The following is a 21,176-nucleotide window of genomic DNA, read 5'->3' as shown; positions in this document are numbered from 1 at the left end:
AGCTATTAGTACAATTGATGAACAGAGGTGTGACGTGCGTTCTTTTTGGCTCATTAAAGGTTAATCTTGCAGCGGCATTTTGGATTAATTGTAGAGGTTTGATGGAATTGGCTGGAAGACCTGCCAAGAGAGCATTGCAATAGTCAAGTCTGGACAGAACAAGAGCTTGAACAAGGATTTGTGTTGAATATTCCGAGAGAAAGGGCCTGATCTTCTTAATATTGTATAATGCAAATCTGCAAGATCGGGCAGTTTTAGCAATGTGGTCTGAGAAAGTCAGCTTATCATCAATCACAGCTCCAAGGTTTCTGGCTCTTTTGAGGAGTTTTTGAGCCTAACTGGAAGGTGAAATTGTGATGAAGTGATGGGTTTGCTAAAACTACAAGCAGTTCTGAAATAAAATAAAATAAAATTCAATTCAATTCAATTCTCAATAATTCAGTTCTGAATAGCACATAACCCTGGAAGAACTAAAAGAATGTGTAATGAACCCGAAATAACCTTATTTTGAACATATTTTTACTTTTGATGTCAGATCTTAGTATATTGGAAATATGAGTTGTTGATCTCTTCTAAATCTCCAGAAGAAATATATGTGAGATTACTGATGTCTTCTGAGGAGAAAAATGTGAGAGGCAGGAAATTTAATCTCTATTTGCTCTCCCTAATCTCGTAGCTTCCTATGAAAAACGCTTGCGATCTAATGTGTGATTTGTCTTTCCTGTGGGTGGGGCTTAAAAGAGACTTTCAGGTACATGGCTCTAGTGTTGTTGTGCTGGAGCTGAGAAGAAGATTGTTTTTCAACAGATCTCAAACCTGGGCATCCTGTTGTTGTGTGATCCGCTCCAGCCCAGCAAAAAAAGTATCAAGATGTTAATATCAGCACAAAGACGACACGTTGTTTTTACTGCGGTTAAACAGGGCTCTCACTGCACACAGACTCAGTGCAGTAGGCCGCAGAGTGCAGTATGCAATACTGCGTGGGCGAACCTCACTGTAGCTTTTAACTGCGTGGGACAGACGAATGTGTTTGTCTGTGTTCGTGTACATATAAGGGTGTGTGTGTGCAAAGGACAGGTTGAGGATGGGTGCAGAAATTGTATTTCTCCAAAACAGCATCTTACTTTGCCCCGCAATGACTCATTTGCGTCTCTTCTGCACCTTGCCGCATTGCACACACACACACACACACACACTTAGCTAATGAGGACATACAATAGACTTCTATTGTTTTACATAAAGCTAATTATAATTACTGTAGTCTAACCCATCCCTAAACGCTAATCTTTATCCATGAATCAGTTTTTTCAAATGTTATTCCCCAAAAGGTTCTGTCATATTTAGTTAAACATACACATAAATATTCATACAAAGGCCTCACATACTGACTCCTAACCTAGTTCTCACACAAATATATTTTGACACACCCTTCAGTCCCTGGTAACACTTAAAAACAAGTTTCAGTTTATTAACATTTTATATTATATAATGAACTAACAATGAACATTTTTACAGTACTTATTCTATAGACTGAAGTTAGTTTATAAATAGACTATTGTTCATTCATAATGCATTAACTAATGTCAATTCAAACTTTTAAATATATGTAAAACTAATGTAAAACTGTATGCACTATAAAAACACACACAGTTACATAAGGGAAAAAATCACAAGCATCCACCTTGAAATGATAAAACTGTATTAGTATATGTAAAAATGAACATTAAAAAGAACCTTATTGTAAAGTGTTACCATTCATTTTGTATGTACTTAAAAAAACACACATAGTTACATGTGGGCGGGGGGGGGGGATCACAGGCATCCACCTTGCTGGTTTCATCTACTGTAATACTTGATTAGCCACTGAACTAGGCGAGACAGAATATGTGGTGTTTAATAGCATTTTTCTCCTCGGTAGGAATTCATTTATATCATAAAATATGTTAAACAGAGTTGCCAGTACAACACTCTTATTGGTCAGAAAGCATTATTAAATCAGCTAAAACATTTAATAAACGAACACCCAAGTTGCAAGAGATGTATAGAATTTTGTGAATGATGAGTATTTGGAAATGTGTGAATGAGGGGCCTTCCTAACAGTATCATCAGATGCTTTTTTTCACCGGAAAAACCCAGCCATGACCTTTGCCCTTACATACACATTGCAGCTTCAGTGACAATAGGAGTCATCTAAAGTTTGAATGAAAGATATTAATAGCCCTTAATTGAGAGTAATGTTAATTATATATCAAGTAAAATAATGTGATTTGTAATGATAATTATTCTGGCAAAATCAATTTTTCCTCTGTCCTCTGTACTTTGTCTTTCTAGGCACTCTCCTATGGAAGTTGAGCTGTGTTTATTTCTCAGGCAGAGATCTCACTGATGAATGTTACCAACCTGGTTACTTTTACAACATATTCACCTCTCTGTTTGACTGATAAGACATAGGGAGGAAAGGTTCATTGGGAGGAAACCACATTCGACATCTCTCCCATGCAGCTGCTCCCAGACACCCACTCTTCCTGCAGGAGTGCATGTGTGTGTGTGTGCTTACAACAGTGTATGTAAGTCAAAATCTAAAAAACACTATATTTTTGAGTCTTGCATGTTTATAAGCATTTGCCCTTAAAGGGGTCATGACATGCAAAATCAAATTTGCCTTGATCTTTTGGCATATAAGAGGTCTTTGTACCATTAAAACATCCTGCAAGTTTCATAGCTTAAAACGTCCTCCTCATTATAAACAAAGCATTTATTTAATCAAGCTCCAAAAACTGCTCATTTTGGATCTGAGATGCAAGCTGACGTCACCCAAGCACGAACGTTTGCATAAACACTGCCTCCAGAGCAAGACATTGACAAATAGTCTTCTTCTCACCATAGGCCACGCCCACTAGCGTTCAGTCGCTTAACGGATTGACACTTGATTATGCTGAAAGTGAGTGTTGCGTCGTGTCTAAAGCAAATAGAAATTACAATCACTGCCCTTATTTTGTCTACACTGGATACAGTATACAGATGCGCGTTCGCTTTCTGGCACAGTCCACGTGCTTGAGTCCGTTGTCAATCAGACAAATAAAGTGAAAGAATGCTCGCTTTGGCGCGTTTGGTTTAAACAGATTGTTTGTGTCTTTGTACAGATATCAGAAGGATCCCAGCATAAGGAACAAGTGGATACACTGTAAAAAGTGATAAGTAGACTTATCAAAACTCTCATGTGTGAACCGTATACGGCCCTGAAGTGACCCGCATGCGCAGAAGAAGACGTGGCGTCAGACGCAGCACACTGTGTTTGCGGAAATAAAAATGGATGCTGCTCGTGTCAGCGCGTTTAGCAATTTTTAAATTAATGTGCAATCGGAGCCTAAATAACGAAGTGATAAGAAGAAGAATATTAAGAAGAAGGAGAGCACGATTTCCTCCAGCGCAGAATTCTGACGTCTGTCGCATTTCAATGACGTAAAAATCGCATGAAATGGACATGGCCGTTCAGACAGAAGTCGCATTGCAAAACTTCGGATATGTATCTGATTTAGGACCACATATGAAAGTGGCCTGGGCCTGATTTGAAAAAATCGGATTTGTGCTGTTCAGACTGTCATAAGAAAATCAGATATGGGTCACATTTGGGCAAAAAGTCAGATTTGGGCCACTTTAGCCTGCAGTGTGAACCTAGTCATAGTGTCATGGAGAGTTCACAAAGAAACATTTGTTGAAAGATGAAGTGGTACTAGATCTGACTGGAGCTGCCTCACACACCGCAAGTGAATTATTTCATAATGCTTTGTCGGGAAATGACCATTTTATTTTGATCATGTTGCCAAAACACTCACATGCAATAGCGAGGGGGCGTGGATACTGTTTCCTATGCAATGATGTTAGCCAGTCATAACCTGACAAACCTTAAAGGACAAGCCCTTTAAAAACATGTCTTTTTTAGATAGAGGGTCAGAATGAGGGTTGAAAATAATTTTTCCACATATTTATTAGGGTGCAATATTTAAAGGGGCCATGTCATCTCCTTTAAAGCCATTTTTTACTGTAAAACAGTGTTCATGTCCTCAGAATAATTTCTTAAAGGGGTCATCAGATGCCCATTTTCCACAAGTTGATATGATTCTTTAGGGTTTTAATGAAAACTCTATAACATACTTTGGTTAAAATTTCTCAATGGTAGTGTAAAACAACACCCTTTTTACCTTGTCAAAATCAGCTCTACAGACATCAACCTTTTCTGTTGCATGTTGCTTTAAATGCTAATGAGCTCTGCTCACCCCGCCCCTCTCTTCTGTTGGGTGATGAGCAGTGCTCTGAGCGACTTTACTTTACTTTAGCCGCATTTAGCCACGAAACCTGCTAACTAGCATGTTATTAGGAAAGGCAATTGCAAAGATTCATAAAAAATAAAAACCCTTATACTCACTTCTGTAAGTGAAGCTGGATCAGAATGATTTGCGCAAACATAGACGCATTTAGGTAGACTGGGGGACACATTCACTTCACAAACAAGCGGCTCATATGTCGGGAGTAAATGATGACTGCTATGTTCATTATTACATCCAACAACAGAACACCTCAATCACTATGGAGCCATTCTTGTCTACATCTGCTCCGGCGGTGAAACAATGGCAGTTGGACTGATGACAACTCACTCAGGGCGGGTCTAAGGTAAGATGGCCTTGTCAATCAACTATCGTGGGAGTGGCCTGATTTGAAAAAGGGGATATTACTTTTAGAGATTAAATAAAAACCACTTGGTGGATTTTTATCATTATAGGGTAGATGTGTACAAACACTGCCAACACACATTTATGTTCAGACAACATGTAAAAATGAAATTAGCATCCGATGACCCCTTTAATGTTATTATAGGTGCACTCAGTGGTTTTTCCTCCTTAAAGGGATAGTTCACCCAAAAATTTAAATTTGATGTTTCTGCTTTAGGGCTGCAGTTAACGATTATTTTTAATGTCGACTAATCTGGCGATTATTTTTTCCGATTAGTCGACTAATTTATCGATTATTTTTCAATTAATCTATCTATTATTTTCTTATCAGTTGATGAATTCTTTAAACTATCGGTAAATAATAACAGTAATTTCTGCTATTAATCTTTTAATATTTTATTCAAACGTTTTCTCATAATTAGTACTTTACAAACAAAATAATAATAACAACAGCAACAAAGAAAGAAAGAAAAATAATAACAATAAATAAAAAATAATCATAACAATAAAATTTATAAAAAATTAAAATTAAAAAACGAAAGAAAATAACAATAAATAAAAAAATCAGAAGAAAAGAGAAAAAGAAATTTAATAGCAATAAATAATTAATAAAAGAAAAAGAAAGCAAGGAAGCAAGAAAGAAATAATAATAACAAGAAAGAAAGAATTACAGGGCAGTGATACAATACAATCAATAGAAATGCACATTATGGCTGCATTCACAGTTACTGTTTGGGACTGACAGCAGTTGCTTGCAGGTGAGAGACTTGAAATGTTTTATGTATTCAGCAGATTAAAACATCTGCTTGAATGAACAGCTGAAGTCACAACCGCATTCAGGACACTAGAGCGACAGAATCAAAAATGGAGTCATATCACCAGGAAGTTTTATCACAGTTGACAGCCCGTTTTTAAATAAATGAGCCCAGTCGAGGCTTGTCCAATCCATCACACAGTTAAACAACTAACAATGACTTTAAATGCTTTGTTAGCAGAGGTGGGTAGTAACGAGTTACATTTACTTCGTTACATTTACTTGAGTAAACTTTTTGGGTAACTAATACTTTTAGAGTACATTTAAAAATGGTTACTTTTACTCTTACTCAAGCGATGCTCCTCTTGTTACTTTATCTTAATGCAATACAAGTTAAAAATCCTTCAATTTATTCCAAAAGTCGATGCCCGTTCGCGAATGATTCATTCTTTTGAGTCAATTCTGTTCGAAGGCTTGATCAAACCAGTTGGCAAACCAGTGAATCGGTTCGCGAATCAGTTTGAATGATTCGTTTAGTTCCCTGCCGCACGCGCTGAGTCGTCTGAAGCGGTTCTCATTCAGAGTTGTAACATCAAGAGCGCTGAAGACGTGGCTTTGGATCTACAGTCAGTTGAAAGCAAATCTGCAAATGCTATGGTTTGCTAGCTATGAAGATCTTTATTAGATGAACACCGTGTGTGCTGTCGGTTCCACAGGTATAGATTCGATTACAGTACACGATACCATGACATTACCAGTTTGTTGTACATGTACCTTACACATTAAATACAATGTATAATTTATTCATTAAATAAGCTGTCAGAGAGTATGAAATAAACACCCGCCAAACCCGTGTTAGTTCCAGGAGGAATGCCTTGCCTAGACACAACTAATATTGATATTTTCACAATATTTACGCTTGCAGAAATAAAGGCTACATTTGTTTACATTTTGCAGAACAGACGGAAGAAGATCCGTCAATGTGCATTTGTTTCGTTATGTTCAGATGTTCTGTAGCGGTCATGTGAGGAGTTTTCACTCTTCTCTGTGTCAGAGGTTATACATTTATAATACATAATTAAACTTTAAAATATAATTTAATTTAACTCAGTGATGCAAATCTGAATTTTTATCAGCTGTTACTCCAGTTTTCAGAGTCATATGATCCTTCAGAAATCATTCAATATTACCAGTGTTGTTGAAAAAAAAAAAAAACAGCATATGCTGGTTAGGTATGTTTTGAAGCTGGGATGCTGGTTTATGCTGGTCATGTGCTGGTCTTGAGCAGGTCGGACCAGCTTAAATCAGCTCAAACCAGCATCCCATGCTTCAAAACATACCATTCCAGCATATGCTGGTTTTTTCAACAGGGAACAGTTTTGCTGCTTAATATTTTTTGGAACCTGTGACATTTTGTTCAGGATTCTTTTATGAATAGAAAGCTAAAAAAGAACAGCATTGATAATAAATCAGGCTGAAAAAAATTCTAATTTGCATCACTGAAATAAATTACATAAAAAATTTTAAAAAGTATTTTGAACGGCAGTGTGTGTGTGTCTATGTATATAAAAATGATCTAAATATCTATATATCTAAATAAAAATAGACTATATTCAGTATATGATCCAAAGTAACTAGTAACTAACTACTTGAGTAGTTTTTTTATCCGATACTTTTTTAATCTTACTCAAGTAACTATTCAGACTATTACTTTTACTTTTACTTGAGTAAATATTTCTTCAAGTACTTTTACTTTTACTTGAGTACAGTTTTTGGGTACTCTACCCACCTCTGTTTGTTAGCGAGTGCAGAGAGCGCGTTTGGTGCGCGCGTCTCAGAGCTCGCGCGATCGCGTCCACGGCACTGACGGCAGCTCCAGTGGATCTTCAGATGAACGCGAATCATTTCTCCTTCTCTGTCTCTGTGGGTGAATTAAACCCGTCATGATTATACAGGCAACTCGATGTCCCGTGCTGTTCCGTTCATTCAGCGCAGCTTTGAATGCAAGTTCGGCTATATATATGCAGTTCTGACGGTCTTAAAATAATCAAATGCTCTATGAACGCAACGCTATGAAGTGATGTTGCCATGCTAGTCTTTACCTTCTGTTCTAGAGTCTTGTTTTGTGTTCAACATTTTGGGATAACTGCAGGCTCGCGCAATGGGCGTGGCTAAAGGTGCCATGAGTCGACACATTCTATGCTAATAGACATATTTTCATAATTGAAATCTGTTTACCCCCAGGGCATCCATGATGTAGGTGACTTTATTTCTTCAGTAGAACACAAACTAAGATATTTAACTCAAACCGTTGCAGTCTGTCAGTCATATAATGTCAGTCAATGGGCTCCACGGCTTTGAGAGTCAAAAAACATACACAGACAAAACCAAAGTAAACCCTGTGGCTCATGACGATACATTGAGGTCTAAAGACACGAAACGATCAGTGAACATTATTTATATTTATACTGAACATTATTTATATCGTTTTTTACCTCTGATACACCGCAATGTCCAACAGTCCTGAGTGCGTTCACAACAGCCAGCGTGACACGTCTTCTTCTTGCTTTACGGTGGATCGCAGACTTATAAAAACGATATAAATACTGTTCAGTTTCCTGCACAGACCAATCGTTTCGTGTCTTTAGACCTCAATGTATCGTCACAAGCCACAGGTTTTTTCAGTGTATGTTTTTTAGACTCTCAAAGCCGTGGAGCCCATTGACTGACATTATATGACTGACAGACTGCAACGGTTTGACTTAAAAATCTTGAGTTGAGTTAAAAATCTGAAGAAACAAAGTCACCTACATCTTGGATGCCCTGGGGGTAAGCAGATAAACATCAAATTTTCATTTTTGGGTGAACTATCCCTTTAAAAGTTTTAAATGTTTTTAAGAATATTACTTTTGAAAAATATTATTAACAATATGTGCATCTGTATGAGATGAACATAAACAGTAGCTTAATAAAAACATTTTTATTTTACATTGAGTGGTTCATCTTATGTAGGCCACTATGTTGCGATCACTTGACCAATGACTCATTATAGTTTTGGTGACTTGCCTGTTACTTAACACTTTTGTAATCCGAATCATAGCTGGCTTACACAAATGGCACTGTTAATAAAAATCTTTTTGCGTTTGAATGAATATACATCCACACCACTAGGTGTCATTATATATTTATGAAGTTATGTCAGAAACAGTAAGAATAGTATGCTATTCCAAATTTGTCCTTTTGCCCTGAAACCCAAAAGTTCTGAGTGCACCTTAAAAAAAATAAGCATTATCTCATTTTAAATGTGATTAAGACTATTGAAAGTAGAAACAAAGTCATTCACAAGACCAGATTATTATGAATAAAGCCTCATAATACATTAATTTGGGATAATCGATCCCCAAAGTAGAGTTAAATCGAAAAAAGTGGTGTTGAAACCACAGTCGTAAATAGCAGTAGCCAGTAGGCCACACGACTCTCCTGGACTGGCTCCGCAGGTCTGCAGGTGCACAGCAAGATGGAGAGACATAAAGATCACAGGCAGAGAATCTATTTTTTTACCCCTGACCTTGAAAAACATCCGGTGACAAAATACTGGTCTGACATCTTGTGGATGGAAAACTTAGAGGTGAGTGTGTGACCGCACTCAATGTGAGGTTTTGAGAAGGCATCATGCTGTTTACACATACTCACACGGTGTCTCTGTTGTGGTGGGCCGCACTAAAGTTTCCATTCCGATGAAGCATCATTTCCTGGGCAACGACTCTTCCGACCACGTGATCCATTACGTCTGATTAATTAACAGTTGATTTTTTGTGCTGTACACCTATAGCGTTTTCTTGAAAAGTCTTGAGGAGATGTGATACAAGCACACATCAGCAAAGTTTTTTTGCTTGCCAATCAGTTTTGGACATTGAACCTTTTCTGTATGGCTGTGTGTTTGTGTACATGCTTATGTCTGCTTTCTTAGCTCCTAAGTGATAACTGAGTAAGTATGAGCGGTACAGCGTCAATAGTGTGGTAAGCCACAGACAGAAATAGCTGATGTACTTTTTTGGTGTACTCTGGCCTGGGTCTCACCTGTGGGAGAGAGAACAGGAGGTGGAGGGGCTTTTAAAGATGAAGGAAGGTGATGCTTTACATGAAAAGTACCTATTGCACATCTTAATTATAGTTAACTGAAACTAAAACCATAAGAAATATTTCCGTTACTTGAAATAAAATAAACATTAACAGAAATATAGTAAATCTAAAAATAAAAAAGTCTGATGTAACCTGATGTACTAAAATAACTATAACAAAAAATGTATAGACATCTAACAAAACAAAATTTAGTAAAAAATGACAAATGCACAACAAATTAAAACTTTAAATAAAATTATTAATTATAAAAGAATAATTTCATAATAAACTAATAAAAACTTAAGTAAAATAAAAAATAATAATATTATCCACTAATATTATCTCGATATTAAAATAACACATACATCTTCATACAAAAAACCCTATCATATACTGAAAAATTTCAGAATTAAACAAATAATTACAATAAAATGTTCAAGTAAAACATTAAACCGAATGTTACATTTTATTTTCTCCTAAAACATACTCCAATAATTTATTTAGAATTTCAAAATAATTTTTTTCCTGTGTACTTAAGCCATATAATATCTGAGGCTATGCTGAATGTAGTCATAAGTAAAGGCCGTTTATTTTGATTTAAGTTTGTGTTTTCAATAGGAAAAAAAGATGTTTATTTGTTTTAATGTATAGATTTTATGCTAAAATCTGACATGCTTAAGAGACACAGGGCAACACACATGGGAAAGTTCACTGGTTAGATTGCCGTAAATTTGAACAACATCATATGTCAAGACCCCAGAAAGATTGTTGTAAAGTAAAGTTCACTGAACATTAGGGCCACAACCAACACAGATGATCAGTGTGGGGTTTTAGTGTCAGATCCTTCAGTCTTGACCTCACAGCTCACCAACAGTTTTGAAGATTTTATTGCATCTTTACTCCAAAGTCGATATTATATCAATATCTATATGTTCAAGCTGTTCTTATCTGTCATCTGGAGACTTTCTTCTGAAGGTCTCCAGACACTGATCCCCACAAGGGAACGTGAGCGAGTGCTGCACCCTCTCCTGCTGGCATAGTGGCATCATTCTAAAACTGGTATTAGGCATTTCCTGCTGGGTTCGTTGGCGGGTGGAAGTGTGTGAATGTGTGTGTGTGTGTGTGTGTGTGTGTGTGTGTTAGAGTAGATAGCACCTGGCTTGCGCAGCTGTGGGTCTCCTAGTAGGGGGGAGCAGGAGGAGTGGAATGAGGTCCTGCACTGTCACAAACTGTGTGTGTTGCATCTGCGCATTTCTATATCAGTTGCCAAGGTCATCAGCCAATCAGTTAATCTAAATAAACCTAAAGAATCCAACATGCAAAATTGTTTTTTTTTTTGCTTCCAGGAAACTTGCTATGTTGCTCTTGACCTCGGTAAACACGATAAAACAGCAGTTTAGTTAGTTTTCCTGGTTTAGCTGATTAGCCCCTGCTGGTAGATGCTGTAACTACATGCTCTGCGACCAAAAAGCATCTTTCTCTATTGACAGCCATTCACAAACAGCTGTGTATAAATGTTTCATTTGATGTCAAATATTTCATATAATTAGCATTTAGAGGTCTCTTAAAGGGATGGTTCACCCAAAAACGAAAATTCAGTAATCATTCTCACCCTCCACTTGTTCTAAACCAGTAAGAGTTTCGTTCTTCTGTTGGACACAAAAGTAGAAATTCTGAAGAAAGTGGATTGACAGTAGCCATTGACTTCCATTATACAAAACAAAAATACTGTGGCTACCTTCAGTTGTTTGGCTACCCACATTCTTCAAAATATCTTCTTTTGTGTCCAACAGAAGAAAGAAATGTAGTGTAGGCTGAGCGACATTATTGAGATGAATGGGAATTCTAACAGATAGTTTTCTCCAGCTGGTTGGTTGGTTCCTCTTTAGGACAGAAAAGCCGTTATTTCATCACCAGAGAGTTTGTTGAGTTGTGCACATCTCTAAGGCATTTCCCAAGCGTACTAGGTGGGGATTTAAACAGTTTCTGGTTTGTAGATCCATGTTAGAATCTATAAACAGCACGGACAGGGAAAGTGATTTGTTGACTGTTTTGAGTTGAATGTTGGCATGAAGTCACATGAGAACATCTATTTGTTCCCCTCACTGTATGAGTCTGTAGGAGTGCAAAAACCTTGACTGGGAAACTCAGCGTCTGTTCAGTGTCCTTCACTTAGAATGTCTCCCATTAAGAGCCTTAAACTTTTTAACGATACTCTGATTGTCTTTCATAGCTGTTTAGTTTTTGCTTTATCTTCATTATTATTATTTATGAACTGATTTTAATCATAAAATCTTCAATCGTAACACACATGAGGCACCTTTGAATGCCAGAAATAATGTTCTACTGACATGTTTGTTGATACATCTGTTGTTGATATGTAATCTGTGTGTTTGATGTTTGATGTCACTGCATGTGTGGGACTGCAGATGAAATCCACTAGTATCCTGTAGGGGGCACTTTGGATCTTGGAAAATTTCTTTGGAATGCTGCCGAGAGCAGAGAACATGATTTCTTGTGTGGTACGTGTAAACCAGTCAGGATTAAGATATTCTGAAGGATTTGCTGAGTTTATGTAAACTGTTTGTGGAAGGTGAGAAGCCCATTTTACTAATATATCTTGCAAGTAGGCAATCAGTTAAGCAGGAATACCCAAGTGATGTTGTAAATAATTTGGCAAACAGAGATCTCAAGGAGTGTTTCCAAGTGGAAGTGACTTTTCAGAGTTATAGCATATCAAATAGCTCTCAGTGTCAGGATGGTGCTGTCAACTCTCTTCTGTACAGGTTATGTTTCGCAGCTCAGAAGAGCAGCTACAAAAATCCATCAGGGGCAGGTCACACTGCAGGTTAAAGGTGAGAGGTTGGGTTTGACCGGTAGGGTAAAGAGGTCACACATACATCACGAGTGTGGCCTCAGGATATTCTGAAACCTGTGACGGACCTAGCATGGAAAATGAGCTTACACAAAAACAGAACAACCAGTTAAAGATTAAGACCACTGTGTAAACTATGGGGAATCAGCAATGCTTCTAATCAAGACACATTTGCATTAGCTTTCACAATGTCTCTCAAGTGGTAAACAGTGATTTAGCAATCAGCTTTTGTATCACTTTATCACTCTTTGCAATTGTATTCATCAACTTTTATGAAAGAATTTATACATAATACATATAATTGCAGAAATATACAGGAATCTTTTTTTTTTCTTTTTTTTTTTGAAGTCAGAACATTTTTTTCCATAATTGCCAAAGAAAAACAAAATAGTTCATTGAACACATTTTCCAATATAGGGTCATGTCGTCATAATGGGAAGTTGCCATATAGCCTATATAGGCTAACATGCATATATGTTAGACGTTTTAGCTAAACTTATAGAGTGAGAGAATTATATATCACCTACGACCCAAATATAAGAACATGCTGCTAATGTTCCCATTAAGATATGAAAACAAGCATTTGTGTAATTAGGTTTTGGACTCAATCCTTATAATTATTAGCCCCCCGGACTGCTCTATGCGTAAAACAGTCTTCCATTTATGTAGTCTATCATGGCAGTGGAGAAAGAACTGTGGGTTTATGTGTAAAAAGGTCAAGTGTTTTTATTGCTAGACAGTGACTTTTCTAAGTTATTGAAAATTAGATTTGTGAGCTTTACTCGCTGTCAAGTCTCTTAGTAGATTTACCAATTTTGAACAGAAACACTGATTAATTTGTTGTCTAAAAAAAGTAGTGTAGCGTGTCAGACAAACAAGATAAGGTCTCATCTGACCTAAAGAGTGACCTGATGGGAGGAGAGAGGGAGGGAGAGTTCCCGAACACAAGGACTGTTTAAAATAAATTGACATTTTAAGAGTTCAAATTCTAGCTTAGTTCATTGCAGGACAACCCGTCTGTGTGTCTGATATCACTTTTAAACTGAAAGGCTTTCTGCTTTCGGAAACATTTTTAAACGTTCGTGCAAGACTTTGAAGACTTCAAGCCAGAACTTTCTTACTAGTAACAGGTTAAAATTGTTTCTTCAGTGAGAAGGAAATGTTGAAATTGAGATGGACTGAATTCCATCCTGAGATTTCGGACAGACACAAGTCTGTTTGAGTTCTCATGGCTGGGTCCGGTATCCCCTCCCACTCCTTCCTTATCAGTAATAAATGCAGAAATCCAACACCTCACAGCTCACCAACCATCGTTTGTGACTTACGTCCGATCATCCGTGCCCAAGGGCCAATTTCACGGTGGGCGATCACAACGACCAAATGTCTCCAGTCATCCTCTCTGCTCTCTTTGATGGGGGCAGACGAAGTGAGAGATGGAGGAAGGAAGGATTGTGGGATTACGGTGATTGTTGTGATATTTTGATTGAGAGAACGTTAGCATATGCATGAGTCAATGATTTTTGACCTTTTGCTGAGTCATTGTCAAAGGAACAAACTAAACATGTCAAGCACACATGTCAGTGTATATAGCTTAAAGCACATACACTTAAACCTCATTTGGCTTATATAAAAAGCACATTATGTGCTCAGAAATGTTTTGAAGACTAGAAAAGGGCGACTACGATAAAGACATCTGAGGGCATGAGACACCCCTATGGCTACAGTCTGTCTGCTGTTACATCTGGATGTCCCATCAGAAACAGAGAGCGGGAAACGTTCAGTCAAACAAACACTACAAGTCTCGTTTTTCTCTCTCACTCACATATCTTGTGAAATACTACAACAAATTCGGATCATTAACATGAAAAAGCACACAGGGGCAGCAGTGGTAGTTTTGGACCTGGCAGTTCACTTGGTGCAGATAAAACACGTGAAAAAACACAGCTTTAATTATTTAGTCGTCTTTAAAGTGTTAAACACATTAGTCTAATGGTACAGCATTTAGCATGCAAAGGGGACCAGGGTTCAAATCCAGACCTAATATAAACCAAAACTATAACTGAACTTGGCAGCAAGTGACAGCATTTTCCTTGAATGGAAAAGGGCAGCCTTGATTATTTGATATTTGAATTTATTTTGGGTTCCATTAATTGTCAGTTCAGATAACAAACAGTGTATAGATGATGCTTTGGATTTGATTGCAAGTTTAGACTTTAAAGAATTTAACATCAACATTAAATAAAAATTCAGCCTGAATCAGTTTTCTTGATGCATGTTGTAGATCTTATTGTGAACAATTAATATGTGAATATGTTTAATTTAAAAAATTGTGGATAAGTTTAATCATATATTTAATATGATTTAACATATGTTTAATCAAAATGGCATAATTGGGTCTTCCAAGTGAAAATGAGAACTTCTCCGATCATTTAGTCCGCTTTTCCTTACGCTTTTGAGTACAACACACTCAAAATTCAATCAACAACTGGTGCATAAAAACCAAATCCTCATCCTATATTTTTTTCTTTTTCGAAAATCTGTTGCACTCAGATGTTCATCATCTGTCTTCTGATTTATCACAACTGTAAACTGATGGGCCATGTGACCCCCTCAAATGTCTTGAAGTGGCAATATATATATGATATTGATAGTATAGAAAAAATTTAAAAAAAGGTAAAACATATTGACAAATATATTTTCACACTGAATGGGCTGCTTCTGTCTTTACAATCTTTTATATAGTTACGTTTACGAGTTATTTTTTCTCCTTTTTTTCAGCTTGTAGTGTGCACGATCACTCAAAACCTGAAGAAAAATGCAGGCAAAAGTCAAAGAACTTTATACTAAGCCTGTATAGGAACATATATATGCTTGCATGTGTGCAAGTGTGCGTGTGTGGTGTGACTTCTGGGTAATGCAGTCGCCTGTAAAGCAAAGATGGAAAATCTTAGAGAGACAGAACTTGCAGCTGAGGTTAAAAGAAGTGTGTGAGTGTGTGCAGATGAGTGTGTTATTAATGCCCTGGGTGCTGCAGTGAGAGCAGATACTGGTTAGCTGCTGTGGTTGCGCTCTTGCAGTGGCAGGAAACAACCCAACCTGTGATCTTTGCAGACTCTAATGGAAAATTCACTCAAACAGAAAAAAAAATGTGTGTGTACGTTTGTCTGCATCTGTGATTAAGAGTGAGAACATATGCTGCTGTCGCCTAAAAATAAAGGTGTTGTTTATTTATTTATTTAATTATAAAGGATGCTAGCTAGTGCCACTCAACCCCATAAATAACGCTACACAACTTGCAGATTTGCTTTGTTTTTTAAAGGGTCTTGTGATGTTTATATCTGCTTTTAGGGTTCATAGAACTTTGCATTTCAAAATCATAGCAATTAACAGGCTGAAAGAAATAATATATTCATGATAATGCATTTTAAGCAAAACTACGTGCGCACACCTGTCCGGTGCATTTGTCTTTTGCACTTATTTTTGTCTGATTTAAGTGATAATATTTGATGTTTTTTGGGCGTTGTCTTGCCAGGGAAGGGCAGAAAGGTACACACGTGTGTGTGTGTGTGTGTGTCTGAAGTGTGTCTTTAATATGACATCTCCAACAGCTGTGTATAATCTCCCAACACACTCGCTCACACACTTTTCCCATTCCATCTTTTGCACAATGGAACAAAAGAGCAGGAACTGCCACTCTCTCCCCACCGTCCAATCAAAGCCGTCATTATTTCTCGGCGGAACACTCCCTCAGGAAGTGCCATCTCCAAAACACGCCAGCTGTGCTGCTGTGCTTATTATGGGCCATTATGAGAGACAGAGACACAATAACGCCACAACATACAAAATACCGTATCTGGACTATTGTGCGTATATGCCGCATTAAGGTCCCCTGCTGTGCGCGAGCGCTGCTCTATGGTTCCATTGAGAGCAACGCACCCGACTCTGAGACAACATCTTGCACCGCTCATGACTTCAGCTCAAATTACGGCACAAAGCCTGGGCCAGGTGACGGATAACATCTTCCAGATGTTAGTTGGATGTCATTTTGAGGTTACGGTAATACAGAAGCTGCAGCGAGGCATAAAAATCACAAATCATATGGTGGCGTTTTATGGGTGAAAGTGGGTGTCTTATTCTCTGTCTTTAACCTTAAACAATTTCTCTTCTACCACCCACCTTCCCAGAGACCACAGCTGAGATTATGGCAGCCCTTACATCTATAACCAACAACTCCTGAAGCTGGGCAGGTGCTGCTGGAGTATGGCGTATGCAGTCGATGACCATTCTCACACACGCTGGTGCCAAACTCCATAAAAGTCTGAAATAGATGACTGTTCTCATGTGTTGTATTGTGAATAGTCCTTGAAGACTTTGACGCTTGTTTAACTGTTTCTGTCACGTCTCTACAATACCCACCATCTTGTGGTGACATTTCTGCAAAATGATATTACGTTACTTCTTGTATGTTTAGCGACACTTTGAGTGAGTGGCGCTTAAAGTCTATTCAGTTTTATCTAAAATAGAAAACGTGTGATAAACGTGTCACAACAGTTCACAAATGAAATGTGCAGTTAGTGGTGCTAAAAGGTTAATGCTCTATTGTGGTTTAAAAGAACATTTTGTTAGCTATATCAAAAGCAAACACAAAATAAAGCTTCATTGGCTAAAGCAATAATGCTTAGCTTGCTTCTACAAGAGCTATTTTATCAGGTGAGCTACCAAGCAAATTTACTACATCAGAAAAGCCATACATATGAAGTTGGTTATGTGATTCAAATGTCAAAATGTATTAGGTAAAAGTGCGTGTAGTGATGCCGCCACTCAGGATTGGTCGCTTGTTTGTTGTCTTGGGACACAAGGAAACACAAACATCTGATCATATCCTTCATAGCGCGGTCGCTATTTACATCTCATTCAGTATGTAAACACTTGTGTTACCAAGGCAACAACTAACAAACTCTGTTATCAGCCCCATGGAGGAAAATGAAACCATACTGGCTGGGCTGCATGGGCACAGAATACAATGGTTAAACAATGAGAATAGTTTGGCCCAACCGTGGAAAATTTACTGTTACATAGTGTAAATTTTATTAAAATTATTACATTTGATGCCTTAGACAACATTGTAAGACATAATATGCTTCCAACAGGCTTTATTATGCTGCCTAAAATACGTAGTTATGACCATAATGCAATTCCAAATGCAATGCATCAAACTCAGTGTAAGATAAAATAATACTAGAGATGTTCTTATTGTTATGGGGAGATATCAACCTCCACAGCACTCCCACCGGAGTAAGCATAACAGTCAACTTTAAAAGGGATATTTCACCCAAAAATTTATTAATTACTCACCCTCATGTCGTTCCAAACCTGTAAGACCTTCGTTCATCTTTGGAACACAGATATGTTTGATGAAATCTGAGAGCTTTCTAACCCTGCATAGATAGCAATGCAACTGACACCTTCAAGGTTGGACATCTTTATAATAGTCCATGTGACATCAGTGGTTCAACCCTAATGTTATGAAGCTACGAGAATACTTTTTGTGTGCAAAAAAAAATGTAATAAATAAAAATAACAGATTTATTAAACAATTTCTTCTATTCCGTGTCAGTCTCTGCCACGCATTCACGAAAGTAGCATGATCCTTCATCTGGTGCTGCTGATGCAGAACCCGGATCCACTGTGCTTTGTTTACAAGCAAAAGAAGATGCACTCTTCATAAACATATCTGAATTTTGACAGAGAGGTTGACATCCAACTTTTTGCGCAGCCTTACTTATTTTAACCAGAATATAATGAACTATAAAAGATGGATGTTCTACGTTAGAATGCCAGCTTTATAAAATTATGGTTGAACCACTGATGTCACATTTTTTAACAATGTATATTTTAACGATGTGCTTACTACCTTTCTGGGCCTTGAATGTGTTAGTTGTGTTGCCGTCTATGCAGAGTTAGAAAGCTTTCAGATTTTGTGTTCCAAAGATGAGCAAAGATCTAACGAGTTTGGAACGACATGAGGGTGATTTTTGGGAGAATTATCCCTTTAACCATGTGTGCCTTAATCACATGATACTCTTGACATCACTCAATTGCTGCCAAAGTTGTACAACAGCCAATCAATGTTTACTGAAACCATAGAAATGAATAAGAAATGCCATAAACTCATGTCCTTATTTCTCTTTTAAAGCAATTTTTGGTTCTAGATCCTTCTAAACTGCTGACAGTAGGCAGTAGATATACAACTGATTAGTTTTTGTTACAGAGCTTGACACGTTTTTCTAGACTAATGGACAGATATTTTAGTCTCACATTTTAGCAATGTAAAATCTGCACAATCACAGTGTTTCCCTGCTTATCATCTGTCTGCCTCTCTGTCACAGCTGATGGTCAGACCTTGGTAGACGTCTGAAAGCTGATAATTAACTCAATCCGTTGACACAGGTGAGCATCTCTGTGGTTATTTAACACCCATTACAAACAACACACACACACACAATCCTGCAATTAAACGTGCCTCTTTATCACACAAACCAAATCCACACACCCAAACATATGATCACATTTACACCTTCTCACGTCCCAAACCACTCATAATCGCCAATCTAAAACTCAGTGTAAATGATTGTTTATGTTTATTTGAAGTGTTTCACACTGAGACATTGCGGGACAGTTTGTTTACCGGAGTCGTTTCTCACTGTGAATCTTATCTTAATTACTCTGTGCTTCTCACTATATGGCCGCTTCGCAAGTCAAAGGTCATCAGCTCTCTATCTTAATCACCCCCCGCCCCCCTCCCCTCCCAAACAGGGAATGCTAAACTGACGTAAGCTTAGCTTTACCACAACCCCCATAATCTCGTTCGGTCACCCTGACATTAGCTAGACCACAACCATATCAAGGGCTGATGACCTCTTGAGCTTTACTGTTGTTTCTGCACTAGCTGCTCCATTGTCTTGCAATTATTAACTAATTAATGCAATGACCTTGAATAATTATATCATTTATCTTCTGTTGTTTTGTTTAAAGAGTTTATTCTAAATCAATGGTTTGAACGTTACAACTGAGCAGCTTTGTGGATTTGCTGAGAAAGAATTTGAGAGGTTCTGTGTGCAGAACTAATACATTTTTAAATATATTTATTTTAAACATTATTTTATGTTCAATATTCTTGCTTTCTGTGTTTATTTTTTGAGGGGTTGTTAATAAATTCAAGAAAGTAAAAAAGAAAGAAAGAATAAATATATTTTAATAATAATTAAAATAATTTAATAATAATAATAATAAATGTTTCTTGTGCACCAACTCAACATATTGGAATGATTACTGAAGGATAATGTGAAATAAATGACATTTTAAAATATATATCAATATTTGAATTTTAATAACATTACAATTGTAATAACATATTTACTGACTTCTTTCATTAATATTATTAAAAAATCAAATAAAATCATCCCTTATGCTTGACGTGATGATGAGTCAGTTTTTTTTCTTTAAATACTATTCCTTTAAATGTGTTTTGTATGTATTACTGTAAATGCAAAATCATCTTTTTCACAAAGCAAAGCCCCTAGCAATGGTCTTGGCTTTCTTATAGACCGTAATGTAAAGTCACATAGGAACCTAAAGTGTGTCGTTGTGTCTATTTGAATCAGAGACAATGCGTGTGTAGTGGGACAGGAAGCAAATGGTGACATCTCAGAAGATAAGAGGTCAGTTATGTCTGATTAGTTGACTGTCTATCCACGTTGGGTCTTAAAATCAGGTCAGTTATTGTGTGTGTGTGTGAGTGTGTGTGTGTATGTAGCATCTTGAGGAAGGAGAGGAAGGGGCAGTGACCTGGATAGGAACAGCAAAAGGAGGGAGACCATGTGTTAAGAAATCAGCTGTTTGTTTCTCAATGCTCTTTCACATCATCTGTTCATGGAAAGATCTCAAATGAACATGTGAATGTGTACATATATGTGTGCGTACACATACTTTGAAGTCGAAAGACCAAAGAACTTTCGGTCAAAGCATCGTTGACCCAGAAACTAATGTGTGCACACTGGCTCTAATTTACATGCAGACACTCAGTAAAACTGTCTGTAAGGAGAAGAGGGCTTTTGGCCTGGGTTTATCTCCCTGGGCTCTGTCTCGCTGTCTCTTGCCCTCTTTTATCCTTCTTTCATCCCGTCTCTTTTTCCCTTGTTCCTGTCATCTAAATCCAACTCCTGTCTCAGTCTGTTTTTATAGTCCGTGCATATGCTGTATGATACTCATGCGTTTGACCCCAGGATAAGTGCCTACTGTGTAGCCCTTCTTAACCTTGGATCAGTGCAACCAATGCAAAAATAACCAGTTATGTAATTTAAGCACAAATCTCTGGCACTGGATTTATGACTCAAAAACTGTCCATGATGTTCTTTTGTTTCTCTTCAAGAGATCTCCATCAAAACTTTTAGATGCAAACTGATCTGGTCTGGCTGCCCTGCAAGGCATATTAAAGATTTTATTTTATTTTTATTCTTTTGCTACAACTAATTAGATTGCTACACATTGATAGGCCTACTATATTTCAATAACAATATTGTTTTATTATAATATTAATATGTGACCCTGGACCACAAAACCAGTCATAAGTCGCACGGGTATAGCAATAGCCAATAATACATTGTATGGATCAAAATTGTCTATTTTTCTTTAT

General features: G+C 37.3%; 1 protein-coding gene across 4 annotated transcripts in view; it reads left to right on the top strand.

Moving 5' to 3' along the window:
- The window catches only part of msrab (methionine sulfoxide reductase Ab), a 75,692-nt gene extending 55,880 nt beyond the window's left edge, over positions 1 to 19,812 (top strand). The window contains exons 6-7 of one of the 4 annotated variants that reach the window (XR_009266639.1): positions 16,666 to 16,779; positions 18,871 to 19,812. Coding sequence is in view for 2 of the 4 variants with exons in the window: in XM_058748499.1 (XP_058604482.1) it covers positions 16,666 to 16,704 (39 nt within the window). In the remaining 2 variants the exon portion in view is untranslated. Of the gene's footprint in view, positions 1 to 2,331; positions 3,081 to 3,143; positions 3,819 to 16,665; positions 18,398 to 18,870 lie in introns of those variants that run through there. The other 3 variants (XR_009266640.1, XM_058748499.1, XM_058748500.1) reach the window with 3 other exon arrangements.
- Positions 19,813 to 21,176: the final 1,364 nt, after the last annotated feature.

This window comes from Onychostoma macrolepis, chromosome 17, assembly GCF_012432095.1.
Source record: "Onychostoma macrolepis isolate SWU-2019 chromosome 17, ASM1243209v1, whole genome shotgun sequence".
NCBI classification, from domain to species: Eukaryota; Metazoa; Chordata; class Actinopteri; order Cypriniformes; family Cyprinidae; genus Onychostoma; species Onychostoma macrolepis.
This window is presented reverse-complemented; position numbering and strand designations above follow the sequence as displayed.